General features: G+C 41.2%; 1 protein-coding gene across 9 annotated transcripts in view; it reads right to left on the bottom strand.

Annotated features, from left to right (window-relative positions):
• The window catches only part of Zfp451 (zinc finger protein 451), a 54,062-nt gene that overhangs the window by 5,994 nt on the left and 21,905 nt on the right, over nucleotides 1–26,163 (bottom strand). For 5 of the 9 annotated variants that reach the window (XR_865290.3, NM_133817.3, NM_001359275.1 and 2 more), the window contains 10 exons: nucleotides 18,873–18,998; nucleotides 16,319–16,430; nucleotides 15,507–15,657; nucleotides 14,534–14,660; nucleotides 12,362–12,515; nucleotides 11,510–11,657; nucleotides 8,735–10,329; nucleotides 5,359–5,499; nucleotides 3,235–3,365; nucleotides 2,187–2,373 (listed from right to left, as the gene is read on the bottom strand). Coding sequence is in view for 7 of the 9 variants with exons in the window: in NM_133817.3 (NP_598578.1) it covers nucleotides 2,187–2,373; nucleotides 3,235–3,365; nucleotides 5,359–5,499; nucleotides 8,735–10,329; nucleotides 11,510–11,657; nucleotides 12,362–12,515; nucleotides 14,534–14,660; nucleotides 15,507–15,657; nucleotides 16,319–16,430; nucleotides 18,873–18,998 (2,872 nt within the window). In the remaining 2 variants the exon portion in view is untranslated. Of the gene's footprint in view, nucleotides 1–2,186; nucleotides 2,374–3,234; nucleotides 3,366–5,358; nucleotides 5,500–8,734; nucleotides 10,330–11,509; nucleotides 11,658–12,361; nucleotides 12,516–14,533; nucleotides 14,661–15,506; nucleotides 15,658–16,318; nucleotides 16,431–18,871; nucleotides 18,999–26,163 lie in introns of those variants that run through there. The other 4 variants (XM_030243892.1, NM_001359274.1, NM_001290699.1 and 1 more) reach the window with 4 other exon arrangements.

Raw genomic sequence — 26,163 nt, forward strand, 5'->3', positions numbered from 1 at the left:
AGTTTGAGGCCAGCCTGGTCTACAGAGTGAGTTCCAGGACAGCCAGGGCTACATTGAGAAACCCTATCTCAAAAAACCAATCAATCAATCAATCTTCTTAAATATTGCTTCAAGAAGAGAAAATCTAACATATCCCTTTATGTAAACAAAATGCATCATCTTTGCTCTATAGCCCACTCTTAAAGCACACGGCTAGAGGCAGTGAGTTATTGTGCAAGTCGGCGAGCAGAGAATCCCTCTCCAGCACGGACGCTGGCTTATAACAGGCAGGATGGTACTGATGAAAAGGCAAGCAGAGGCCATGGGTAAGGAACTCAATCTTCCCTAAATCATGGCTTCCTCACCCCCAAACACATAATCCAATACGTCTAACCCATAGCATTAAAAAAAGAGGACTGAAAAACAGAAGTTATATGTCTAAATTCTACATGTTTGAATAAGACGTAAAATAGCATGTCCTCAATGAAAGCCATTTTACTGAAAACTTAGGTGGCAGGTGTTACATTCATCTCTGAAACATGAAGCTTAAAGATTTCTGAACAAAATGTAAACTGACTAAGATGGGCCTCTGGGCTACCTCTGACTAAGTGGATGAAAATAAAAATTACAGAGTAGGAGAAAATCTTCAGAACCAAGGCTTGGTATAATAGGGAAGAATTCACTTTCCTTTTTAATCTTGCATGAACCCGGTGACCTTTTGTCACAGCTGGCTGAGAACTCCCAATTCCCTTTGGCTCTGCCTCCCTAGGGGTGGCTAGCAGCCATGTGCCACCAGGCCCAGCTTCTTTACTGCTTCAAAATGGATAGTTGAGCATGGTGGCACATGACATTACACCCTGCACTTCAGAGGTGGGGGCCAGAGTGCCTGGAGCTCAAAACCAATTTGGCCATGAGAGACTATTTTACAAATCATAAAGGGAGGGGAGGGTAAATAAAATCATAATTTGTAGAATCAACTGATCCACTATAATTGCTGATTTGAGTAACATTCTTCATTGTGAGTTTTTACTAAACCTATAGTTTCAAATATATTAGAAAAAAACAGAAGTGGGAAATGCTAATCCATCTAGTAACAGTCCAAGAAGAAGCTGGTTTTCTGTCACTGAGGTCATTTTGCCAAAATCTTCAACTCTTTTCTATTTTTATTTTTTTTTAAATTTTAGACAGGTCTCATGTTTCTCATTATTAGGGCCTTTTTTGGGGTTGCTACCTTTAGAAACAGGGTCTCACTTTGTAACCAAAGCCCAAGGTGTCCTACAACTCACAGCTATCCTCCTGCTTCAGTCTGTGAACTGCTAGAAGGACCATGTGTGACTCACCACAGCTGTATATTACATTTAAATATCATTCTTATATTCTCTCCTTTCCTGTCAGAAATTAGGAAAACCAAAGCTACTTTCTTTTTCAAATACTGGGTGGTAAAACTGAACTTGTGACCACAGACAAGCTCAGAGGTGGTCAGGGCAGTGGCAAGCAGAGGAATGGAGAAGGAGGAGGGAGAGGAAGGGGGGGGAGGAGCCCAGCTCCCCAGGCACTTACAGCTTACAAGCTCTCACTGTGTCATAGCCAAGCTCTCAATCTCTACACTTTTCTTCTAGGCATTGCTTTCTTGTTTACCTATTAACATCTCTGTTTTGGGCAAAACTGAATGTATTTAGGTGACAGACCATATTTCACTTTCTAAAGATCTGAAGATAAATTTGCAATCTTAGAAACAGTGAAGATCTGAATTTGAGCTTTAATATGTTTTATGACATAAATACATATTTTATACAAGTGGACACTGATTTTATTAGAATAAAAAAAGGCTGTGAAAAATTAGTGTGATTAATCCTCATTCTGAAACACTAAAAAATGAAAGTAATAATACCAGGCATGATGGCATAGGGCAAGATTTTCAGCACTTGGGAGGAAGAGACAGGAGGATTAGGTGTTCAAGGCTAGCCTCTGCTATATCAGCTTCTTCCAGACAGAGGCTAGCAAGGCTAGCCTGGCTATAAGAGATCCTGCTCAAAGCAAACAAACAAGATGTAAGTATATAAGAAAGGACAAGCAAGACAGACGGATGAAAGCACAAAGGTTTAGGAAACAGACAGCAGTTCACTAGCAGACAGCAGTTTATTGGTTTTCTCAGCAGTGAAATCTCTTCCTCTTGGGTGGTTTGCACTGTGATGGCAGCCGCATACCTTTGGTAGTATCAGATATGCTATTTAACAAGGCACACATCATGTCTCCCTCTAAGTGGTGAGGGTTTAGTATATGAGCTGGCCTCTGGGTCTTCTTAAATTGATTCTCTAGCTCCAGAAAGCCTTGGTCTCCCGAGAGGATGGTGAAAGGAATTTGTTTGGGAAGTTGCTCATCTAGACGGCCAGCCTAAGTTGGAACAAACGGTACAGGTTGTTAAAAATCTGCAAGAATTTCAAATCAAGTAACATGTATTTCACAAGGAACACCTATCTAGGAAAGAATGTTATATTGACAACCTAGCCAGCCTTAATAGCTGACCTACTTAATAGACGACCTACTGAGGAAGCACTGAGGAAAAAGCAGCAGGCAGTCTACATGTCCGAGGGGAGGAGGCGCCTGCATGACCTAAAGGCCATCTCCTCAAGGAAGAGCACATAAGCCCTCACAGGGAGGTTATGTTCAGAAGGTGAACTGTAGGACCCAATCAAAGGAAGCAGGACTCTCCTGAGGCTGAAGCAGCAGGTGACACAAAGCATTCATTCACAGGAGCTGAGGACTCCCACAGAAGACTTACTATGAAGTGAGAGTCCTGGCTCAGTAGACTCACTAGGGTCGGTCGGTCAGGTGGGCGGTTGGAGACAGAGGTAAATGCAAAGTCCATTTAGGACAACAGTTAATACAGTGCCTCTCAATTTCAGATATTAGAATGCAAAAGTGTATTGTATGCAGCAGTACAGGATCACCTTGACTATTTACTCCACAGATAACTAAGTTTGCTATGTACAGAGGAAATCTTCTGCAGGACTGACATAAAATGTAAGTCCACGTGTGGAGGTCCTGGTCAGACACACAAAGCAGTGTGTGGGACCTGACGCAGAATGGTTTATAGGAAATCAGCTCTGAAAAATGACGATCTATGCTGCCATTACAGTCCAAAAGGCAAAAATCCAAATGCATCCTAGAATGCCATGTGGTTTTTAGTAACACGCCTACTTACATGCAGACACATAGAGCTTGACATCAGTCTTTAATAAAACTCCTACTTACATGCATACATATGGCAAAATCCGCGGCATCTTTTCTTTTACTGCAGCGAGGATGAAGGAAGAAGCAGCCAATCCTGCTCAAGTAATTATAGACCTTACAGCTGAGCGGGGGCTTCCAGTTGGTGTTTCCCCCTATCAATTTTAGAAAAAAAATATGATAGTCAAGCAAGGAGCAAAGCGACTGAGCACTCTATCACCTCCACTAAATTACAGTGTGAGAGGACTGGCCTGCAGCTGTAACTCACTTATCAGAGCAGATCCTAGAATGCACAAAGCCTGGGGTCCCACCTGCAGTACCTCATAAACCAGGCCTGGTAGTTCATACGCATGCGGGGTGGAGGCAGGATGACCAAGAGTTCAGCTACAAGACATGCTATCTCAGTCCTGGAACAGGCATCACCATCTTGTCACTTTACAACCTTGGGAACAGAGACTGACTTCCTTGAATCTGCCTACACATGTAGAAGTTCACCGGGTGAGGGGTGGAGAGATGTCTCCATGGTTAAGAGTGCAGGCTGCTCTTCCAGGGAACAGGGGTTTGATTCCCAGCATACAAAGATAGCTCACAACTGTCTATAACTCGTCTAGGCACTCTGATAGCGTCGTTCAGTCTCCATGAGCACTAGCAGTTTGTGCACAGCACACAAAGAGGCAAAACACACATATGCATAAAAAATAACGTTTCTTGGAAGTTCGCATGGATAGTGAGCAGAGTGAAAAACAAAAGCTAACATTCTTCAAATGGTGTCATTCTACATAAATTTAAAGTTCGGTAGGTTTTACAAATATGTCAAAGTCAGCGACTAAGAAACAATGCATACACATTCTAGCTACTTCTGCTTATGTTCATGTCAGTGCTCTCTGCCCTCCTCAGGTGGAATTCTCTTGTGTGAGGAGTCAGAGTGCTGAGGTGACTGCTGTTGAATGCCCAGCCCTAAGTCCCTCCAACCCCCAGGAAACAGGGAGAGAGAGCAGAAGAATGTTGAGCTGCTCGGAAGCACAGTCTTCAGGACACGGCACGGCCGCCACAACTCGGAACTCATGGCGACTGCGAGGACTTGCACAGGGTGGGCCCATCCACAATACACAATGGACGGGTGACCGTGGTTGCTGGAGGCAGTCTCTGGTTTAGTGATGTAGTCAGTGCTAAGACTAACCATGCTCACTAAACAACCTCTCGCCCACACTCATGCCAGTAAGACACATGACTATATATATATATATGTATATGTACACACATACACACACATATGAAATTATCAAGAATTTTTAAAAGTTAAAAAATATGACAGTAGAACTAGACTTAATATAACATTAGATCACTTTATCCAGATTGCTATGTTTCTATCTTTAATGCCATTCCTTACCTTTTTAAGCCATTTCCTCTGAAAATGTATCAGATACTCACTCTACTAAACCTCAGTAAATCAAAGAATTCTTCCCCGTGGTCTGGCCAGTGGTTTATATAAGTATGTAGTGGCGTGGTATTTCATAAAAAGCAACAATGAACTAAAGCGATAACTATAGCATACTGAACGTCACAACACTCCCACAGCTCTGAGAAGGCAGTTCAAGAGATTTCTTTCCAGTGAGCCTGTAACAAGCACAAGCTTCCCAGCCTGCTTGCTTACGCTTCGCTTTTAAGCTAATGTTAAAACTGTTATAACGCACACAACAAGTAAAACGCGACCCTCCTCTCCTGCTTTCTTGCATTTTAAAAGCCTGACACAACATAGGTGTTGAATCTTTCTTCAATATATTCTGAAAGATACATGACTTTGGGGTTAGCAAACAGAGCTAATACCACAGAAATATGTTAACAACAGCAGCAAAACCCCCAGCACCAGCCGTCCAGACAGCTCAGTGGGTAAAAGTGCTTGTCACCAAGACTAATGACCCATAATGATCCCCCAAATCTACATAATGTAGGAAGAGAATTACTCCCAGATTGTCCTCCGACCTCCACACACGTAAGAGGTGAATAAACGTAGCAAGTAACCTAGCAGATAGTGTACAGTAGGAACACTCAAACTCGGTCTACTCAGGAAGGCTCAAAGGGTCCTTTTTAAGTGAATCACATTCTCAGAAGAGTGCCCCTCCCTAATGCTCTCCTTCTCAACCATACCTTGAAAGCCCCAAATAAACGTTCCTTGATTAAGATGCCCAGGTAGATGACCAAAAAAGTTGGACCAGTTATCAAAATCTACAAAGACTATGTGAGTCATGGTCCGCAGGTAGTCCACATCCGGAAGCTCAACTTCCTCCTCTAAGGAAAACAAACAACAACAACAGACCATTAATATGAATGCAGTAAGAACCGTTCATAAATGTCCTAATTCCTCAAGTCTAAAAGATATCAGAGGTCCTATACGCAAAACTCTTCATTGTTCCGATTGTCTATCTCTACTGAAACTTTTTCAAGAAATCCAATCTGCATAGAACCATTTATACTTAAACCAAGTAGTGCTTAGGATATTTCACACGTGATCATATCCTTCTTAAGCTCTCTTCACTTGACTCTAAGACCTTTGTGGTTTTGTTTTGATTTGAGACAGGACTTTATTTAGCTCAGAATGGACTCAAAAATCACTGTGCTATCAAAACTGGCCTTGAACTTATGATTCTTCTGCCTTCACATCACAAGTGCTAAGACTGCAGGTACACGCTTCCATGACATGGTTAAGGTTTCTTGTTAAAGAGCCATTAAAAATCTTTATTGAAAGCCAGGCGTGGTGGCGCACACCTTTAAACCCAGCACTTGGGAGGCAGAAGCAGGTGGATTTCTATCGAGTTCGAGGCCAGCCTGGTCTACAAAGTGAGTTCCAGGACAGCCAGGGCTGCACAGAGAAACCCTGTCTCGAAAAACCAAAACAAAAAAAACAAACAAACAAAAATTATTGAAAATAAAGTTACTTTTAACAAATTAATGTAGTAGATCAAATAGAAGTTCAAATTTTAAGACTAAATAGAATTTCACTATCTATAAATATTTAATGTGCATGAAAAGACTTGTGGACTTATGTCAACACAGACACAAAAATAATCTAATAGACTAATACAATGCACAGTAACAACATTCAAATGAGGTCCTAACGTTCCGACTAGGAAGGCTGGAAGGGAACTTGTAAAGCAAATAAAGTACAAGTACAGAGCACACCTTAACCCAACACTGAGGCAGGACAGAAGATCACGGTTTGAAAGCAGCTGGAGTGAAATAATAAAACCGCACAAAATTTGCTCTTTGCCATGAGAATCTACATTTCTCTAGTAAATTTGCTTTTCTACTAATAAATCTATATAGATTTATTAGCAGCTCTCTGGCTTGAGGATCAAACACCAAAGACAGCACAAATAAGGGCCCTTCAAAGCCAGATCCCACGGGTGCTATAAAGGCGCTGGTAAACTTTACCCTATTTCTCGGTTTTTCAGGGTCTCCTTTCATCTCCCATGCTTCCCTTCTTACCCGGTCCCTTTCAAGCTTTTCCACCATGACAGGGCCTTACAGCTTCTAGTGGTTCTCACGAAGGCCTTGGAATATTTTTAAATGAATAGCTTCTACTAGGACTAACAGAGGCCTCTTCAATGTGTTACTACCACTCGCTCCTATTTCCAAGCCATGTTACATCTTCAGGTTGTTACAAACCTTAGATCTAGATGCTACTGTCATTTTCTATCAAACACAGACAAGCAAAACATTCCCTCAAAGTAATGAGAAAACTGAAAGAAAAGCCCAAAAGAACATAAAACGCTGGGGCCACTGTTTTACTCTTTTGGAATTAGAATTAACTACACCATGAAAGATTTCATGCTTTTTCATTGAAAATCCACAACAAAGCATCAAGACCTTTGTGCGCAAATCTGTGGAGTCAAGGGTCTGGAGTCTGGTGTAGTGTCACGCACCCACAGTCCGAAGGGTGCCCAAGAGTATGACAACCATCTGAGTAACAGTATAAGACTCCATGTCACCAAATAGATCAATGGTAAGTAATCAAAGTCTAACCAGATCCCCAGCTTGCCAGCCTCAGCTGCTGGGCCTCCTCCACACATTCCGCCAGCCAGTTCTGAGCCTATCTACCTCTTGGTCCAGCAGTGGCTGTGTATCCCCAGGAGAGGCTGAGGCAAGGTGCTCTACTCTAGATAAGCATCTTGGAGTCTAGCAGGTGCTGTAGCAGGGGCAAGAACCAAGGGGGTTCCTTGTACCTCAGCTGACACCAGGACACGCTAGGTACAGGCCCACTGCAGAGGGTTTTGCAGGCCTTCTATCAGGCAGACAGACTGGGACAAATGTTAAAAACTATTACTGAGATATTACTGAAATGCTACTTTATAAACACAAATGATTTTTTTTAAAAGAACCACAAAAACTTTATTCTATCAGCCAACTTGTTCTGTTTCTACTCTACCTTCTACAGTTCACCAGGTTAATATTCAAAAGTCTATAGATCTATTTTCTCTAGTGAAAAATAACTAAACCTTTAAATCAATCAAAGCACCATTCTATTTACTTAATCCAATCATTTGGGGGGAAAGATCAAAGGAAGTCCTCAGTCCTAGCTACCACTTGGAGCTTTTTACTTCCAATCTCTGTCTTATTTATCACAAAGCTTTGCCACAAAGTCATCTTACACTACGTTTACAATTTCTCACATTTAAAGAATGAGGCCAGGCCTAGCATGACAAGCCATGACTGTAATGCCAGCACTCAGAAGGCAGAAGAACTTGCACAATTTCTAGACCATTCTAGCTAAATCCAGGCTAACCTTGGCTAATGTGTGAGACCTGGTCTTAAAAAAAAAAACAAAACCAAAGCAAGTAAAGTTAAACTTTAAAATTGATTTAAATTGTGTATTTTTATTCATTGGTGTTTTGCCTGAATGTATGTCTGTGTGAAGGTGTCAAGTCCCCAGGAACTGGAGTTACAGAGAGGTGTGAGCTGCCATGTGGTTGCTGGGAATTAAACCTGGGTCCTCGGGAAGAGCAGTCAGCACTCTTCACCACTGAGCCATATCTACAGCCCCAACTTTACTTTTATTTAAAAGCAAACAAGAACAAGACTGAAGAGATACAAAAGGAATTCATCTAGAGCTGCTGATGTGGCTCAATGATAGTGCATATGCTTAGCATGCACAAAACTTAAGCACAACACAAAGATACACAGACATAAACACACACTCACACACAAGGGCGAGAATTTGCTTCTTAACAAACCTTCATATTTTAAGGAGAATGTGATTTTAAGATTCAGAATAACTCTCAAATCTTTTAGAAAGTACTACAACCTGTCATTTCTCAAAACTCTTCATTTCTTTGTAAACAGAAAGAGATCTACTCTATTATTTAAAGACAGCATAAGCACAAATCCCTGAAAGAGCACACTGGCTGCTGTGATCACTGATGCAGCTGCTGTCAGCACTCACTCAGCTTCCGCTAGTGGGTACATACATGCTCACATACGTCTCAGTGTGAGTGTGCCAAACTTATCCCACGCTGTAAAGCCATACCTATGTTCTGGCAGCGTACATCATGCTCAGCTCCTTTTTCCACGTCTGAATGTTTCTGAGAGCTAGGCTGTTTCAGGTTTTTCTCAGCATGTGAGGCACTAGCAGCCAGCTGGCATGTGCTGCTTCTGTTGGCTCCCCCTGGGGTCGCGGTGGGTTTCTGGAGGGCCGCGTGCTTCCTGTGGAAGTGCTGCTGAGCGCTCTCCGTGTTCTGGAATGCCTTGGTGCAGATGCCACACTTGATCACATACTGCTGCTCCTCCTCACTTTTCTCTTTTCTGTGCACTTGGCAGACGTGAGTGTTAATGTCGGTCACATTCTGTGCTGTGGCTGAGCACGAGCTGCAGCGAAACCACAGCCTACCTTTCTCCAGCAGGACTGGAAGGCATCGGTCATAGTCTTCCTTTCTGTTGATTTTACACATGTAACTCTCATGACAGCCACAGCTTAGTAAACTACTGGTCTCTACTATTTTAAAATCGCCTTCAGTTTTAATTGAGGTTTTAGTTTTTTCTGACACAAACACATAATCTATGCTGTGGTGTTCCTTATAGTGACTCAGAAATTCTTCTTCCTTGTTAAAAATGAGATCACAAAGCCCACAGAAGTACTTCATCATGATCTCACTGTCATGCTCGTCCTGGCAATGTCGGTACAGAGTTTCCACTTTATGGAAAGTCTTTCTGCAGTGGGCACAGCTGTATCTGTGAAACCGGTGGCTTGTCAAGGACATGCAGTGCTGCTTCACACACTCCTGGGATTCAAACATGTCCTCACAGATGCGGCACTGCCACCTGCCCCTGGGAGGACTGTTGGCCGGGCAGTGATCAACAACAGCAATGGGTGAAGGAGGTTTGTCAGTATTCAAATGGCTCTCCACAGAGGATGACGGCATGGCCTCCTCCTCTTCCTCCTCTACCTCATCCATCTCATAAAAATATCTATGCCCACTATGAAACTCAGTAATGTGTGCCATGATGGCATCTTTCTTTACTAACTCCTTTTTGCACGTCCGACACCAAAATAGAAAGTTATTTAAATGCGCCCCTCCATGAAACCGGCTCATGTGTAAACGCATGACCCCCGAATCTTCACAAACCTTTCCACAGACCACACACTTATAACACATTGTGTTTGCCGAGAAAACATGCTTTTCTACCGCCTCTTCACTGGGAAACTGCCGTCTGCATTCACAAAACCAGGCTGTGACTGCTGGACTCTGCCTCTGCACACGAGTTGCACCTCCAAGGCTTTCAACACCTAAGTTCACCTTCTTTGTCGGAACGATACAATCCTCTGCACTGGACTCTTTAACGGACAGAATCCGTTTAAGTGATGAAATTTTTGGTTGACTAAATAAATGTAAATCACAAGGAGGCCGACTCCCTTCACTGATGTGGCAATAAAGCAAGACAGATTCTTCCACCGAGTTCGCAAGTGTAATTTTGTGTCCTGAATTCTTGTGACTTTGGGTGCTGGCTACATCCATAAAGACCTGGTTGCAATCTGAACAATAACCTCTTACTATGAATTCTTTTGCAACCTGAGTAATGCTTTTTTCAGCTATAGCAACAGGTCCAGCATTTTGACAACGAACCCTAATTTGGATTAAAAAAAAAAAAAAAAGCATAAGTTTTCTCTGCTTTATATGACAAGAATTTTAAAATAACAATATAAATAAGTACTAAAAGATCTTTTCAATAACACACTCTATCATCTTAAAGTACTTTTATAGTACCCCCATTTTATTTTTCTCATCCACATACAAGAATTAAAGTAGAATTAGAAGATTCAAAATATAAAGGCACACTTCTGAAAACATCAATCAGTGTCAAATTTGTTGATATAGAGGCCTTGAAGCAAATTAGATTCACAAGTAAATGACCACTATAAACTTCTAGATAATATCCCACTTTAAAAAAAAAGAATAATTTATTTTATGTATATGAGTACGCTATAGCTGTCTTCTGACACATCAGAAAAGGAAATCAAATCCCATTACAGATGGTTGTGAGCCACCATGTGGTTGCTGGGAATTGAACTCAGGACCTCTTTCCAGCCCAATATTCAACTTTTTGTTGCTGTTTTCTGACTTCATTTTTCGTTTTTTTTTTTTTTTTTGATTAACTTATTTAACTGTATTTATTTATTTAGCAAGTATGGGTGTTTTGTCTGCATATCTGTATACTTCTTGTGGGCCCGGAGTTTTCAGAGTTATCTGAGCCCTGCAAGTGAAGGGGTCAGATGGTGGTGAGCTGCCACTGTGGGTGCTGGGAATGAAGCCCAGGCTTTCTGGAAGTGCAGCAGAATACGCTCTTAAATGCTGACCATCTCCCGCCCATTCTGTTGGATGGAATTTCACCATGTAATCGAGGCTGGCCTTGAACTTGTGACCCTTCTTCTGAAGCCTATAGTGCTAGGGTTACAGATCGGCACCACAACTCCCAGAACTCTTTGTTAATAATTGACTAACTTATGTCAGGAATATGTCCTGTTCACATTTCTTTTCTGCTAAAGTCACTAAGAACCATGTAGTGATAGGCTGGACAGTCTGAGAAGCTATTCCCATGTAAGGACCCCTGCCTCTGGCTACCCCTCTGCATCCCTATGCGTCTCAACCACTCATGTCTCCCCATACCTCTCACTTCTCTCATTATGCTAGATTTGTGCATCCTTATTCTGAAGGAGACACACATAGAACAGGAGATTTGCCTAACCCTTCCCCTACTGAAGATGTTACCAGGATTCCTTACAGCCTAAGACTAGAACTGTACAAACCTGAAATGGGCAGTGAGCTCCATGTGAGAACGCAGAGTCTGGTGGCAGGCCACACACTTAACCTGAAATGGAACATCTTTGCACAGAGAGACCAAACGCTTCTTTGCAAAAGATGGAAATGATATTGGGCGGGCCGTTCCTTTATTATCTAAAAGATAAAATGAACCACAAATTGCAAAGTAATCAGAACACAGGGAACCCAATCCCTCTCTTCCTTCCCTTCCTGAAGGCATCAGTTAAGTAATGGTGTACAGGAGACCTTTTTTAGGCTTAATTACAAAGAGTGCCTTCTGATCCAATTTCCCAGACCTCCCAGGTGCAATAAACACACTGTTCTGAACACGTGCTTTCCCTCCCACAGTTCTTTTTTTCTTTTTTCTTTTTTCTTTCTAAGACAGGGTTTCTCTGTATAGCCCTGGCTGTCCTGGAACTCACTTTGTAGACCAGGCTGGCCTCGAACTCAGAAATCCACCTGCCTCTGCTTCCTGAGTGCTGGGATTAAAGGCGTGCGCCACCACAACCGGCCCTCTCACATTTCTTTTCATCCCTCAAATAGATAAGACATAGCTGGGTGGAGGTGGCACATGCTTTTAATCCACCAGGACAGATCACTGTGAGTTCAAGGTCAACTAGAGCTACAAAGTACGACCTTGTCTAAAAGAAGGAAGAGGAGTTCAAAACATGCTCAATGACATACAAACAAGCATTTTTGAAAATTAAGAATTTAATTTTTTTCTTCATTTTATGATTCTAAACTGAGAAGTATAGCTAACTTAGAAGAGTATTTTGAAAGGTATGTTTTCAAAGATGTAACTCATTTATAAAACGTTAGCAGCAATATATTAAACATACCACTCAGTTTAAAGCTCTGATGGAAATGATTCTTTGTAGACATATGCTTCAAACACTCATCCTTGGTGCTAAACAAAAGGAAGCACTGTGGACAAGCATAACATTGAATAATCTGAGGAAGAAGGCTATTGCTATGTCCATCGGCTGCAGCTGTCTAAAATAAAAAGGAAAGCCACGTCACAACTAAAATCAGTATGCAAATCAACACAGTAAAAAAGTAACTTTACAATTTCCAATTTATTATTTGGAAAATGTCATACCCATGTTATAACTAAAACCAATATTCAATGCACTTTTAAAAACTAATTTCAAAACTTCTAACTTTATATTTGGAAAATTTCATACCAATTTTTGACTTTTCTGAGTATTAATTATACAATTTCTACCATAAGCAAGATACCATAGATAAAATGTAACTTCTCTCTCAAAAATCAAATTACAGGCATCTTTCTTTTGCTAAAGGACATTTATGCCCTCTACACTGCTCATTTCTGATCTAGTCACGTATAGTATCATACTAACATATAAATGCGACCACGGTACACAAACTGATTAGAGCACACAGGTACACACTACTATGTCTGGCTACATGTTTTCTGTAGCATCTAAGTTTCCAAACATGGTAGAGCCTTCTCTACCCTAAAATTAAAATTTGCACATTTGCATGAATGGGTATGTGTGCTTGCTATAAATTTAGTTTGCTAATGACTGTCCTTAGGGTAATAATCTTAAATGTATACTGAGTTTTAAAGGTGCTATCACTAAGACCAGGAACTTATTAGCAACTGTACAGTGCTTACAAGACCCAAGAGAAAGGACAGGAAATTGACATTTATACTGAGAACATGTTAAAGGCACACAGATTCTGAGCGTGTTATCTGAACTATCCTACAACAACCCGAGGAGGTACTTTTATCATCTCATCAGGGACCACCACTGCTACCACAGCTCATAACAAATTATCCCTAGAAGTGACGAATCAGAGATTTACAGCTAGCTTCATACCTACACTCTTCATTACTTCTCATACCCCCTTGATCATGTTTTAACTTGATTAATGCCACAGAGGAGAAAAATCTAGGAGGACATTCTGAATTACATGATAAGAATGATAAAGCAAACTACAAATTTCTCCTAATTTAAGAAACTTTAAGCAGGGCAATGGTGGCGCATGCTTTTAATCCCAGCACTTGGGAGGCAGAGGCAGGTGGATTTCTGAGTTTGAGGCCAGCCTGGTCTACAAAGTGAGTTCCAGGTCAGTTTCGAGAAACTCTGTCTCGAAAAACCAAAAAGAAAAAAGAAAGAAACTTAAAAAAAATTTTTTTCTATTTTAAGAACTTTAAATAAACAAAACATTTTTAGTTCAATGCCAGATTATAAGCAGATCCAAAGTAAAAACTGTTAAAGGATTTGATCACTATAATCGAAGTAGAATTCTACATAAAATGTTGTTATACTGTATCTACTACAAAAGTGGGAGGTCTGCAGGAAATGTCTAAATCTTGGGAAAAGAAATACGAAGTAGAATGTACAGTTAAGTTAAGCCAGAAAAGTTCATTTTATCATGTTTCTGGTACAAATAAAATAATACGCCATACAAGGGACTGATACAGTTTGATTCCTGGAAGTCATGGCAAGTGGAAAAGAGAGATCCAATCGAATGTAAGGGCTGTAGAACAGGCTTCATGGGTAAGAGAGAACACTGTTGTTGCGAGGACCAAGTCCGTTCTCAGCACCTACATTGCATAGCTCACAACCACCTGTAGCTCTGGCTCTAGGGGATCCAATACCTTTTTTCTGAATTCTGTGAGTACATGCATGCACACACACATGCGTGTGCACACGTACACTGAATTAAAATATTTTTTTCATAGAATAAGATGCAGTTTCTATCATGAGCATGTTGAGTAAGATTATTCCAAATATCAACACCACAGAAGAGTTTAATGGTAATCTCTAGGACTGCTGGAGTTGAGCTATTTAAGCTTAAGTGTCCAAAGTAACACAGCACCCCAAGTCATTTCATTTTCAATAATTACATTTTTATCTTTACGTACATCAGTAGTGACTGCACGATTAAGAGCAACACGAAAAACAAAACAAAACAAAACAAAACTACACAAGCTCCATGGTTCTCCAGAAAGAACATCTATTCCCAGAGCATGCTCTTACCCTGGAGAGAAGATGGTCCTTGTACTGCTGTTGAGTAACGAAATGTTCATAGCACACTGCACATGCAAACGAATTAGCCAGAGGTCCATGTAACGTAATTGTGGGATCACATGGGGAGTGATCAAACCTATACAAGGAAAGAAGTGCCATCAGTCGGATCTACTTCCCAGGAGATGACCTGGTTTGCCTTGCTTGTGAAGCTGATGCATCTGAACACACAAGCACGGGAAGCATTGTATGTCTCCTTGAGACATCTGTGAGGGAAACTAGCTAGCGGCCCCATCTTCTGACTATCTGAAAAGGAGGTTACAAGACCCTCTGCTTTCTCATGACCTACTAGAAAGAAGCTCAGAAAATCAGTAAAATGAGCCACAGCAGAGCACTTCACTGTAAAGACTGATTTATTATAGTGGTTGGTTTTTTTTTTTAATATATTTTTTTTTAGATTTATTTATTATATGTAAGTACACTGTAGCTGTCTTCATACACACCAGAAGAGGGCGTCAGATCTCATTTGGGATGGTTGTGAGCCACCATGTGGTTGCTGGGATTTGAACTCCAGACCTTTGAAAGAGCAGTCGGGTACTCTTACCCACTGAGCCATCTCACCAGCCCTATAGTGGTTGTTTTAAAAGGCATGTTAGATTATGTCGGATAGACAAATGCTCTGTCTCCTGCAATTTATATTTATACCCACAACTACTTCAACTGCACTATAATGCTGAAAAACAACCTAACATCTTACCCAATTTTCTAGAAAACTTAAATATAAATCACAAATACAATAACACATCAAAATAGTACAAAACAAACTGAGTTTCAAATATTAAGCTAAAACCATGCTGGTAAAGGTTTACCACATCTTGATTAACACAATCACTAAAGACTGCTCACACTTGAATGAGACCCTGGATTGGCTCTCCATGCCTAGATGACTAACCTTTAACCTTTGAATCCAGAGTGCCCTGCTTACCTTTTCAAATGTCCCAACAGAAGGTGCCCATTGTCAAATTCCTTGTTACAGTGCATTATAGGACACAAAATTGGCTTCTCAGACCTCCACATCCTGCCTCCACGTTGGAATGATCTTTTTGTTCCAGAATTAGCTGCATTTGTTCTGAGTCCTACATCATAATATAAATTCCTAGTTTACTCTTTCAGAGAATTGTGCACTGGACTGATCATCAGAATAACACAACAGTGGGAATGAGCAAAGCATCAAGGAGACGGTCCCAGTTACAACCAGGTGTTCAAAATCTTAGACTCACAAACACAATCAAGCTCCCTTGTTCATATAAAATGGAAAAGCTCTTTCCCTTGAATTCTTATTGTATTCTTATTTAACCTAAACTCTTCAACTGGTTAAACTAATTTCTAAAAAGTTTCTAAAGAGCTCAGGGGCCAAAGAAGTTAACAGCAAAGCAGGACACTGGAAAACAGTGGTATTAGTGACTAAAACTAAATGTGTGTGTGCGTGTCCTTTAAGTGTCATCTCTTGGGGACTGTACAGCTTTGGGAAAGCAAGGTCTCTCCCCTGCCTGAGTCTACTCAGTAGACTCAGCTGGTGGGCCAGTGAGCCTTGGGGACTCTGCTGTCTCTGTCTCTACAGCACCGGGATGACAAACACATGCATTGCTGATGTGAGTGCCAGGGACCAAAGCCTCAATGCTTGCACCTGACTGTCCATCCATCCCTGTGTCCATAGCAACAGAATCAAGTCCACACACTGTCTACCTGAAGGCTCCCAAGCAGCTCAGGGTCTGAACTGTGCTCGCTAGTGAATACCTGGCATTTTTAGCCACTGGTCCACACACTGTCTTGCTGCTTCTGTTTCTGAATGTCCTTGAATAAACTCCAACTCTTGTAAACCATGAGCGTGCTGAAAATCAATTTTTTCCTAAAGACAAGAAAAGAATTCAGTTGATTTAAGATAACTACTGTTTCTTGGGTGAAAAGATCTTGATGAGAAAATACTGAATACTCTATTCCAAGAGCTTCATATCTAGATATTTGTACCAAAGATTATACATACGTCAGAATAAAGTTTTATGTACTGTATAAAGATCTTGAGCCCTCAGCTATTTGCTGGAAGTTGCTACATACTCTCCAACAACAGGGAGGTAATTTGATGCAAGAACATATATTCACAAGTCACCAATGGTGTTAAGCATTAAGAACCAAATGAAGGAGTCATCTCAAATTATGTAAACTATATCAAAAAGGATAAGAACTAACTAAATGGGCTGGAGAGATGGCTCAGTGGTTAAGAGCACCGACTGTTCTTCCAGAGGTCCTGAGTTCAATTCCCAGCAACCACATGGTGGCTCACAACCATCTGTAATGGGATCTGATGCCCTCTTCTGGAGCGTCTGAAGACAGCTACAGTGTACTCATATACATAAAATAAGTAAATAATTCTTTTAAAAAAAAAAAGCCTAATTAAACATTATTTAGTCAATACTGGAATGAAACCAGAGGATTATTTATATCTTTAAATTTTTAGGTATTTTCAAAAATTTTTAACAGATTTATTAAAAAAGAGCTCAGTGAATATTTGTTTAGTGAATGCTATTAATATTAGGCCCTCAGTAGCATTGACTACATGACAGCACACAGCGTCTGTCACCACCTACACCGAGAGTTGGCCTACACTGTGAACAGAGCTTTTGGCTTGCGCTGTGTGCAGTCTCCACTACTACCTCTCACCCTGCTGCTGCAGCATCAGAGCAGCCACATACAGTATGTGAGTGAACAAGCATGGCAGCATCCAACACAACTTTCATTTTGGTTTTTCGAGACAGGGTTTCTCTGTATTGCTCTGGCTGTCCTGGAACTCACTGTGTAGACCAGGCTGGCCTCCAACTCAGAAATCCGCCTGCCTCTGCCTCCTAAGCACTGGGATTAAAGGCGTGCACCACCACTGCCCAACCCAACACAACCTTAAACACAAAAAAAGATTCAGTTACAAAAATCCATGTACAAATAAGTCTATTGTGACTCCTGAAAGGTGGATACATATTTAGTTCTTCTTCCTACACACATTTAATATGTATATGTATATGTATATGTATATGTATATGTATATGTATATGTATATGTAGGCAACTATTTATCAAAAATTCCTGAAAACTCTGCTTCTGTGCTGGCATGTATTAACTTTCTTCTCATTCTCTAAACAATATGTCATAACTATTATTCAGCATTTACATTGTATTGGGTATGATAATTAAAGAGAGCCAGTGACTCTAGATTTTTCAAGACTTATTTAGCCATTTAATATGATTTTTCATAAGAAAGGGTGTTCAGTATAGTTTATGTCAACGTGACACAAGCTAGAGCCATCAGACAGGAGGGAACCTCAATAGAGAAAATGTCTCCCTCCAAACGATCCAGCTGTAGTTATTTTCTTAAGTAGTGATTGGTAGGGAAGGGGCCATTCCATTTTTGGTGTGGCCATCCCTGGGCTGGTGGTCCTGGGCTCTATAGAAAAGCAGGCTGAGCCAGCCACGAGGAGTAAGCCAGGAGGCAGCACCCTCCATGGGTTCTGCAGCAGCTCCTGCCTCCAGGTTCCTGCCCTGACTTCCTTAGATGCTGAACAGCAACAAGAAATATAAGTTGAATAAACCCTTTCTTCTCCAATCTGCTTTTGATCATGGTGTTTTGCTGCCCCCTAACGAAGACAAAGAGTTAAATGAAGAAAAAAAAAATGACCAAGATTTTTATCTGAACATCATTTATAAAATATTGTTCCAAAGTACAGCCATAAAGAATCCTCAAAATGCTGACATGTACATAGTAAATTTTTAAAGTATCTATCATACAGAACTTGTAAAGCCCCAACATACTAATGTGAGCTTTCATAACACAAAGCAAATATCTCAACTTCACAAACCACAGCAGTTTCTTACTAAATAATCATTAGATAGAATCTTCTTTAGTAACAGCAGTATCAGGGGCTGGGGGATGACTCAGTGAGTCATGATCCAGAGCATGAGGACCTGAGCAGAGCCCAATCCCTAGGGCCCACACATCCAAGCCAGCCCTGGAGCACACCACACAGCCAGCCTGGTGGGATCCATGAGCACCAAGCCAAAAACAGATCTTGTCTCAAAACACAAGGAGGATGGTCCAAGGGTGGCCTCTATCCTCCATAGGTATGCACATGCACATACAAACTGTAAAACACCAGAAACTCACAAACACCAAAAATGTGTTTAAGTAGAATACTCACTAGAATTCCTCAAAATTCTATTTAAGCTTCTTTTTCTGGAAATATCTTTACATCTTTATTATAAATAATTTTATACATTAATAAATCTCGATTAAAACACACACATACCCTAAATGCCCTGTTCTTCTCTTCTTTCTGTTGTTTTTCTACTTCAACATGGCGGGCCAGGCGAGCCAAAGTTAAAGCAACTTTATCCTTCTGGTGATCTATATAGTCTTTGCATTTAAAATTCTCCTACAGTACAAACAAAACAGGACAATTTTATTCCATTTAATACAAAATTAGCACATAGCCAATAAACTTCACTTACCAAGCAATTACTGCAGTCAAGAATCATTTACTTGTTAGAGTTCTAAAAATCTTGATGTGTGTATATGGGTGTGTCCTGTCTTTGTCTCCAGAGTATATTTTGTATTTTACTGTAATATTTTATAATTGACATGCTAACAGAAGAGAAAAACAGACTCAAATAAAACACTCAGTTAAGGGGCTAGAGATACTGCACAGTGGGTGAGAGCACTGGCTGCCCTCCCTGGTATGGTTCCCAGCTTCACAATCGTAACTTGTTCCACGGCATCTGATGCCCTCTCTCACCTCCAAGGGCATCAAGAATGCTAGTGATGCACAGACACACATGCAGGCAAAGTATCCATACACATAAAACCAACACACACACACAGTTAAAACCACAAATGGGAGCAGTGGTGGCACACACCTGTGATCCCAGCACTCGGGAGGCAGAGGCAGACGGATTTCTGAGTTCGAGGCCAGCCTGGTCTACAGAGTGAGTTCCAGGGCAGCCAGGGCTACACAGAGAAACCCTGTCTCAAAAAACCAAAAAGCAAAACAATAAATAAATAAAAAAAAACACAACAACAACAAAAACACCCACAGATGGGGAAAAAATGAGAAAACACAAATTAGCAATAAAAAAAAAAAAGACAAAAGAAAGGCAACAAATAAACAGTTAAAAAAATACATCTGGCATTTACACAGCTATGCTAATCACTCTGCAAGGCAGTAGTCTAAATGCACCAATTCAAAGATTCACTGTCCATATACTGTGAAAAAAAATTGAGGGCCAATGGGATGGCCCAGTAGGTAAATGTTCTTGGTACCAAGGTCACACATATAAATACAAATACACACACACACACACACACACACACACACACACACACACACACACACACACACAACAAATGTAATTCTTAAAAAATTTTTTTAAAAATTGAAAGCAAAATCCAATTATATGTTGTTTGTAAGAAATTTTCCCTTAAATATAGAGACATACAAATTAAAAGCAAAGAATGAACACATTATTTGCTAAGGGCTGGGGATTAGCTCAGTGATAGATGCTTACCTAGCATGCACAAGGCCCTCAGTTCAGTCCCCAGAGGCTGATGAAGGTGGGAGGAAAGAGGGAGGTAACAAAGTGGGGTGTGTGTGTGTGTGTGTGTGTGTGTGTGTAGAGATTTGCCAACACAGAAGTCAGAGGTTGACTTCAGAGGTCTCAACTGCGTTCCAGTTTCCTACAGATAGAGAACACACTTGTGACCACAGTCACTCCAGTCTGCCTCTTAATCCCCCTCCCCCTTTCCTTCCCAATTTCTTCCTCTCCTGCTTTTGTATCTTTTCCCTCTTTGCCACTCACTGGGTCTTATTTTCTTCTTAGTAATAAACAAATAGGAACTCTGTCTCCCAATACTGAGGGTAGATTTGAGAGACACTGCTGGAAACTTGGGGAAAACCTTAGTAAATAGAGCAAGAACACACTGTAACTTTGAGCCTTTGCAAATTTTGAAGTTATCAATTTGGAAATGAAACATATTTTAAGTATTTTCTCTTTAACTCAGGAAAAGTAAGTATGAGGCAGGGTTAATAGTTACATGGCAGTAGTAGTAGTAAACGGAAGACCCACAAATCTCCGTTTGCTGAAGGCAGGGCACAATGGTAAAGCACTTCCCCATCCAGAATCACAAAGCAGAATAAGGCACGCTGCTGACTGAAGCCAGGCATGAGTGATGTTACCACCATTCTCTCAGGAAGGCTAAACCCCATTTCTAGGGGTACACAGTGAGGAATGGCCCGTAGACCATTCTGTGCTTCCAGGAGAACACACTGACACTGGGAAACACTGATTTGAAAGCTGACCAAGAAACCACGGGGAATCCTATTCTGCACTGCAACACAGCAGCTATTTCAAGGAATGGAGGAACACAGATACAAATTCTAATTGACCAGAAAGCTGGGGAAAGAAAACTCTACATTAGCTTATTAACAACTGAGGTACTTTCCTCTTCACTGTCGACTAGAATGGATTTGGAATGCCCATGAAAACACACCCCTGCACATGTGTCTACAACGGTGTTTCCAGCCCTTCCTGTTAGCACTGTGACAGCTGTGTCATGTTCCTGCCACCATGGACTGTGTGTTCAACTTGTGAGCCAAACAAGCCTTTCCTTTAAATTGCTTTGTTATGGCAATGAGAAAAGTAGTGGAGCCCAACCTCAGAAAAAAAATGTATAGTAGTAAGGGGTAGGAGCAGAACGTGAGTACAGTTCAGAATAGATCCAAGTTCTTAAATGTCTCCCATAAACCAAATGGGCCACAGTTCTTAGGACTGGAAATGTCTGCCCAAATGCTACTGCGATTTAATAAAGCCACAGACACAGAATACAATTCTTGGAATGTAACACACACTGAGGCTCGGTTTGCCATCAGCTTACTAAGGCCACACTAACCCAGCTCTGAATCCACATAATAAGAGTTTTTAGTTCTGTTTGAAACATTAGCAGCTACAGCATATCCAGAACCATCCATCTTGAAATACCATGGTCACTTTGGACTAACTTCTGTGTACTGAAGAGTCCACGTGGACAACAAATGAGAGGGCTCTGTGGAGTGGTGGGGGTAACCCAGGAAACCCTGAGGGGAGATTCTGTGAGGAGTCTCTATAAAAGCAGGTAGGTAAGCAACAATACCCTCCCCTCCCCTAGTAGTAGGGATTAAACGAAGGCCCCATATGCTAGGCAAGCGCTCCACCATCTAAGCAACATCCACACCCTCTTTACTCATTTTGAGACACACTCTCACTATGTTGCCCAAGCTGGCCTCAAATCCTCTGAGAAACGGGCTTATCTGTATTTTTGATCACTCTGTTTCTTTCATATCCAGAACTCCATAGAACAAAGACCAACAGTGCAAAGCCAAGAGGTTAAAGGGCAGACACGTTTAGCTGCTTTGAAATTCTTAGACTTTCTTACATGCTGTTGCTTCTAAGAGGGTCTCCTATAGTATAGGCTAGGCCGACCTCAAATTCCCTATGTAGTCAAGGATGACTCTAAATTCCTGATTCATCTGCCTCCACTTGCCAAGTGCTGGAACTTCAAGTCTGAGCCACCATACCTGGCTTTTCTCTTTTAAACTTGATTAAACATGTACAGAGTATTCTGGGTATCCTAGAAATGGCAATCAAATATAGGACACTAGTTAAACCTGACTATTCTTATTTTTGTCCATGAAGATTAAGCAGATACAGATGCCAGGATAACTTTTAACCTAGTCACCACCTGTAATCCTAGTACTTCAGAGAAAAAGGCAGGAAGACCTAGAATCCAAGACCAGTTTTGCCTACACAGTGAGTCTGAGACCAGCACAGGCTACATTAAGAGCCATGGCAGAGCAAGGCGGTAGTGGTGTGTGCCCAGGACTCAGGCGGGCGGGTCTCTGGGTTTGAGGGAAGTCTGGTCTACAGAGCAAGGTTCAGGACACTCAGGGCCACACAGGGAAACCCTGTCTTGAAAAAAAAACAAAAACTAAAGAGTAGAGTGTGATCAATTAGCAAGCATACATCTCCGAGTTCACTCAATATCACCAAAACAACAAAAAGTTTATCCTTAGATGTAGCTCTGCAAATCTACAAATGGGGTATAACTTGGGGAGCAAAGAAAGAGGACTCTATTATGACATCTATATTAAAATTTTAAGCTTTGCAACAAACTACCCACACTCCTTTTCTTTTTGTTGCAGATCAATAACCTTTCCACCAGAAACCAGTTCAGACTATAAACTTAAATTTTGAATTCTGATGGCAAGAGACTCATTGATAATTACCTCCAATGAAAATTCTACCACTCTGACAAAAATTTCACCAAAAGGTTTATCCAATATAAAGCAATAAGGATTCCCTGGAAAGTATCAGAACCTGCAACACTGCTAGAAATTGTGACCTGCTATGTATGTAAACTGTGCAATAAAGTACAAGCATTAAATAGACTAGCCAATGAACTGACACAAACCCTACAGATCACGAGTCATGCTACATCACATTTTAATCTTTGCTATCACATACATTTATGTGAAAATAATCACAAAGGGTAAAATCTAGGAAGGTAGTGGTTCTGTTTGGTGAGTCTCTTCCTTCCCTACTTCCTTATTTTTCTACAAGCAGTACAAGCATTAGAATTGGTACCAAACCTACTAATGATCAAGAGTAGATAAAGGCAGAATGTGTTAAAGCTCTCAATCTTTTGTTGTTTGGAAATATCCTTGAGGTAAATGGTTGGCTACAACTTCCACGTTCAACAGAAGTGTATAGGGTCTAGGTGTAGGTGCACATGCCTATAGTCCCAGCTACCTGAGAAGTGGTGAGAAGCTTATCCAAGATCATGCTTTAGATACATACCAACCTGGGCGATACAGGAGGTATATGAAAAAACTAAGAATTAAGATAAGCGACTTACAGATAGAAGGCTGGCTTACTGGCTCATCTTGAGAAAATATTTTCAGTTTTGAGACCAAGTACCATTGTCATTTTAAAGCAAAACCTATTTGGCCAACACCAATTAGTATTATTTTTGTTTACTTAAATGTGTCTTTCTAGTATATGTTTTGTTTTAAAAGAGACTAGTTCCTATTATGATCTTCTTGTTAAAGTCTCCAACTCCTAGCTCCAGTGTAAAAGCATTTTATTCACGTGGACTAACTGTTGTCTCTGAGGCTTACTGCATGTCTGCTAACCCAGACCTAGTCCTAGAAGCTTCTATCCTCCATATAATCTTAGCTAGGCCTAGAATGTTTTTAGCCTTGACACTTACTCCTGAATAAGCTCATCCTTTCTTGTTCTTTCTGAACTCTGGCTGATTCAACTCAGCTATTCTGGCTCAAAATGCCTCTTCCATGCTGATTCAATCTGACTTCTCTCAGCCTCTCTTGAATTGTTCTGCTTTGCCACAGACTAACCCTGACACTATGTTCTAAATCTTCTGGGTCATTCTCCTTCTCCAGCTCCTTCTCCCGTCACCTGTGTCTAGGCTTGTTCTCTCTTCTCTGCCACCTGTCTCTGTACCACTGTCCCAGTAAAACTGCCTCTTTCCCTCCTGTTCTCCTAAGTAGCCTTCCCTTCCTCCCTCTTCTCGTGAGAGCTGGGTATGGCCTGTTCTGGTGCACCCCTCTGATTTGTCACTTTGTCTGTAGTGACACCTGACACACAGGAGATTGGGAAGATTCCCTGAAGCAAAAGCATCACCAATCAAAGCCTTCATCACTACCATTCTAAAGCTCCAAGGTCTGTTTGCAACCCCAAAGTTCTGGGGACAAGAAGCCCCTTTTTGCCCAATTTGTGATTTAAGCCTCATCCCAAAGAAACAGTTTGAAAGGCAGCAAGTTAGCCGGGCGTGGTGGCGCACGCCTTTAATCCCAGCACTCGGGAGGCAGAGGCAGTCGGATTTCTGAGTTCGAGGCCAGCCTGGTCTACAGAACGAGTGCCAGGACAGCCAGGGCTACACAGAGAAACCCTGTCTCAAAAAACCAAAAAAAAAAAGAAAGGCAGCAAGTTTTCTCAAGAATTTTATATCAAATACAGATAAAGCAGGAGATAAACACAATGCAGTACAATATAGAGTCACGATCCCCAGCAATAATTCTGAAACCAAGAAACCCTCTTTTTACAAAGCCATCTCCCTCACACTCGAGTTGTTCACAAATACAAAGTACACAGATTATCTGCTTTATATAAACAACATCAAAAACAAACATGCAGATATACCTCATTCTGTTCTGCATACCACTAAGGAAGCCGGTACCACCAAACCTGTTAAATAAGATCCTATCTGTGGCGTCTTTTGAGCAAAACTGTTAGTATCTATAATTTTTCTAATGACAGACCCTCTTAGCACAGGAAACACGTATGTATGTTCAGTTTATACAACTTTGGGATTTAAGAAGGAATTTCTAACTATCTTTGAATACGTAAAACTGATAAAGGAGAGTTACTTCTCAACCCTGAGTGCCACTGAGATGACTCTAACAGAGACAAGGAGGGGTGGGGAGAAAGCAAGCCAGGAAGAAAAGACAGGGAAAAGAGTATGCAGGACTAGGCACAGTGACTCATGCCAGTGACTCCCACACTCAGGAGGCTGAAGCAGAAGGACCACTGCCTGGGCTATAGAGTGGACCCTGTCTCAAAAAGGTAAAGGCTTGGAATGTATGAACTGGTAAGCTGCTTACCTGCTTATCTGCTTATCTACCATGAACAAAGCCCAGGTTTGAGCCCCAGCACAGCATAAACCAAGCATGATGGCTCATTCTGTTACCCTAGCACTCAAGTGGAAGTAGGAGAATTAAAAAAAAAAAATCTAGATCCTCAGCTATACAGTGTGTTCAAAGCCAGCATGGGCTACACGAGATCCTATATCAGGGAAAAGTAGTAATAAAAAGAAAAAAAGTGGTTGGGGTTACCAAAATTACCACGAGCACCAGGTTTACAGTTCCTATACACACACATGTCAATTACAACAGTCTTACAAATGTTCATTTTCTCCAAGTCTACCTGGAAACTTCCTAAGTCAACACTAAGAGATATCAGCCACATGTAGCTGCTCTGAGGAAGGGACCCTGTGCAGCAGTAGCCACAATGGACAACCATATTGTTTGTCTCCAGTGCTTTCGCTCCAATAGTCCTAAATTCTCTCTCACGATTTATGCTGCCCTAGACCGGAAAGGCAATGCCAAGATATTTCTTTGAGCTTAAAATATTTTAGATATCTGCCGCAGACAGAGTATAAAACAATTTCTGGATTACTTCCAAAACCTCCATTGAAACACTACTTTGAGTCATAAGAACCAAAACATTTTCATGTATAACTTACCATTTCTGCAGTTTAACTTTCTCCATTTCTGTCCCCTAACAGCTGTTCTTAACCATTCTGAAGCCAGGCACATTCAAGGCCATCTCACCCATGCAGGAGTCAGCTCTTCCCCCTAAAGGAATGGCTGTTTCTCCAGCAGACCAACTACACTGACATCCGGAAAGCTCAGGTGAGATGGTTGGTAGAAAAGCTGACTCTCCAGCTGGCCTTCTCATCCAACATCACCACAAGTTTTCCTCCGAATTTAG

This window comes from Mus musculus, chromosome 1, assembly GCF_000001635.26.
Source record: "Mus musculus strain C57BL/6J chromosome 1, GRCm38.p6 C57BL/6J".
Lineage (NCBI taxonomy): Eukaryota > Metazoa > Chordata > Mammalia > Rodentia > Muridae > Mus > Mus musculus.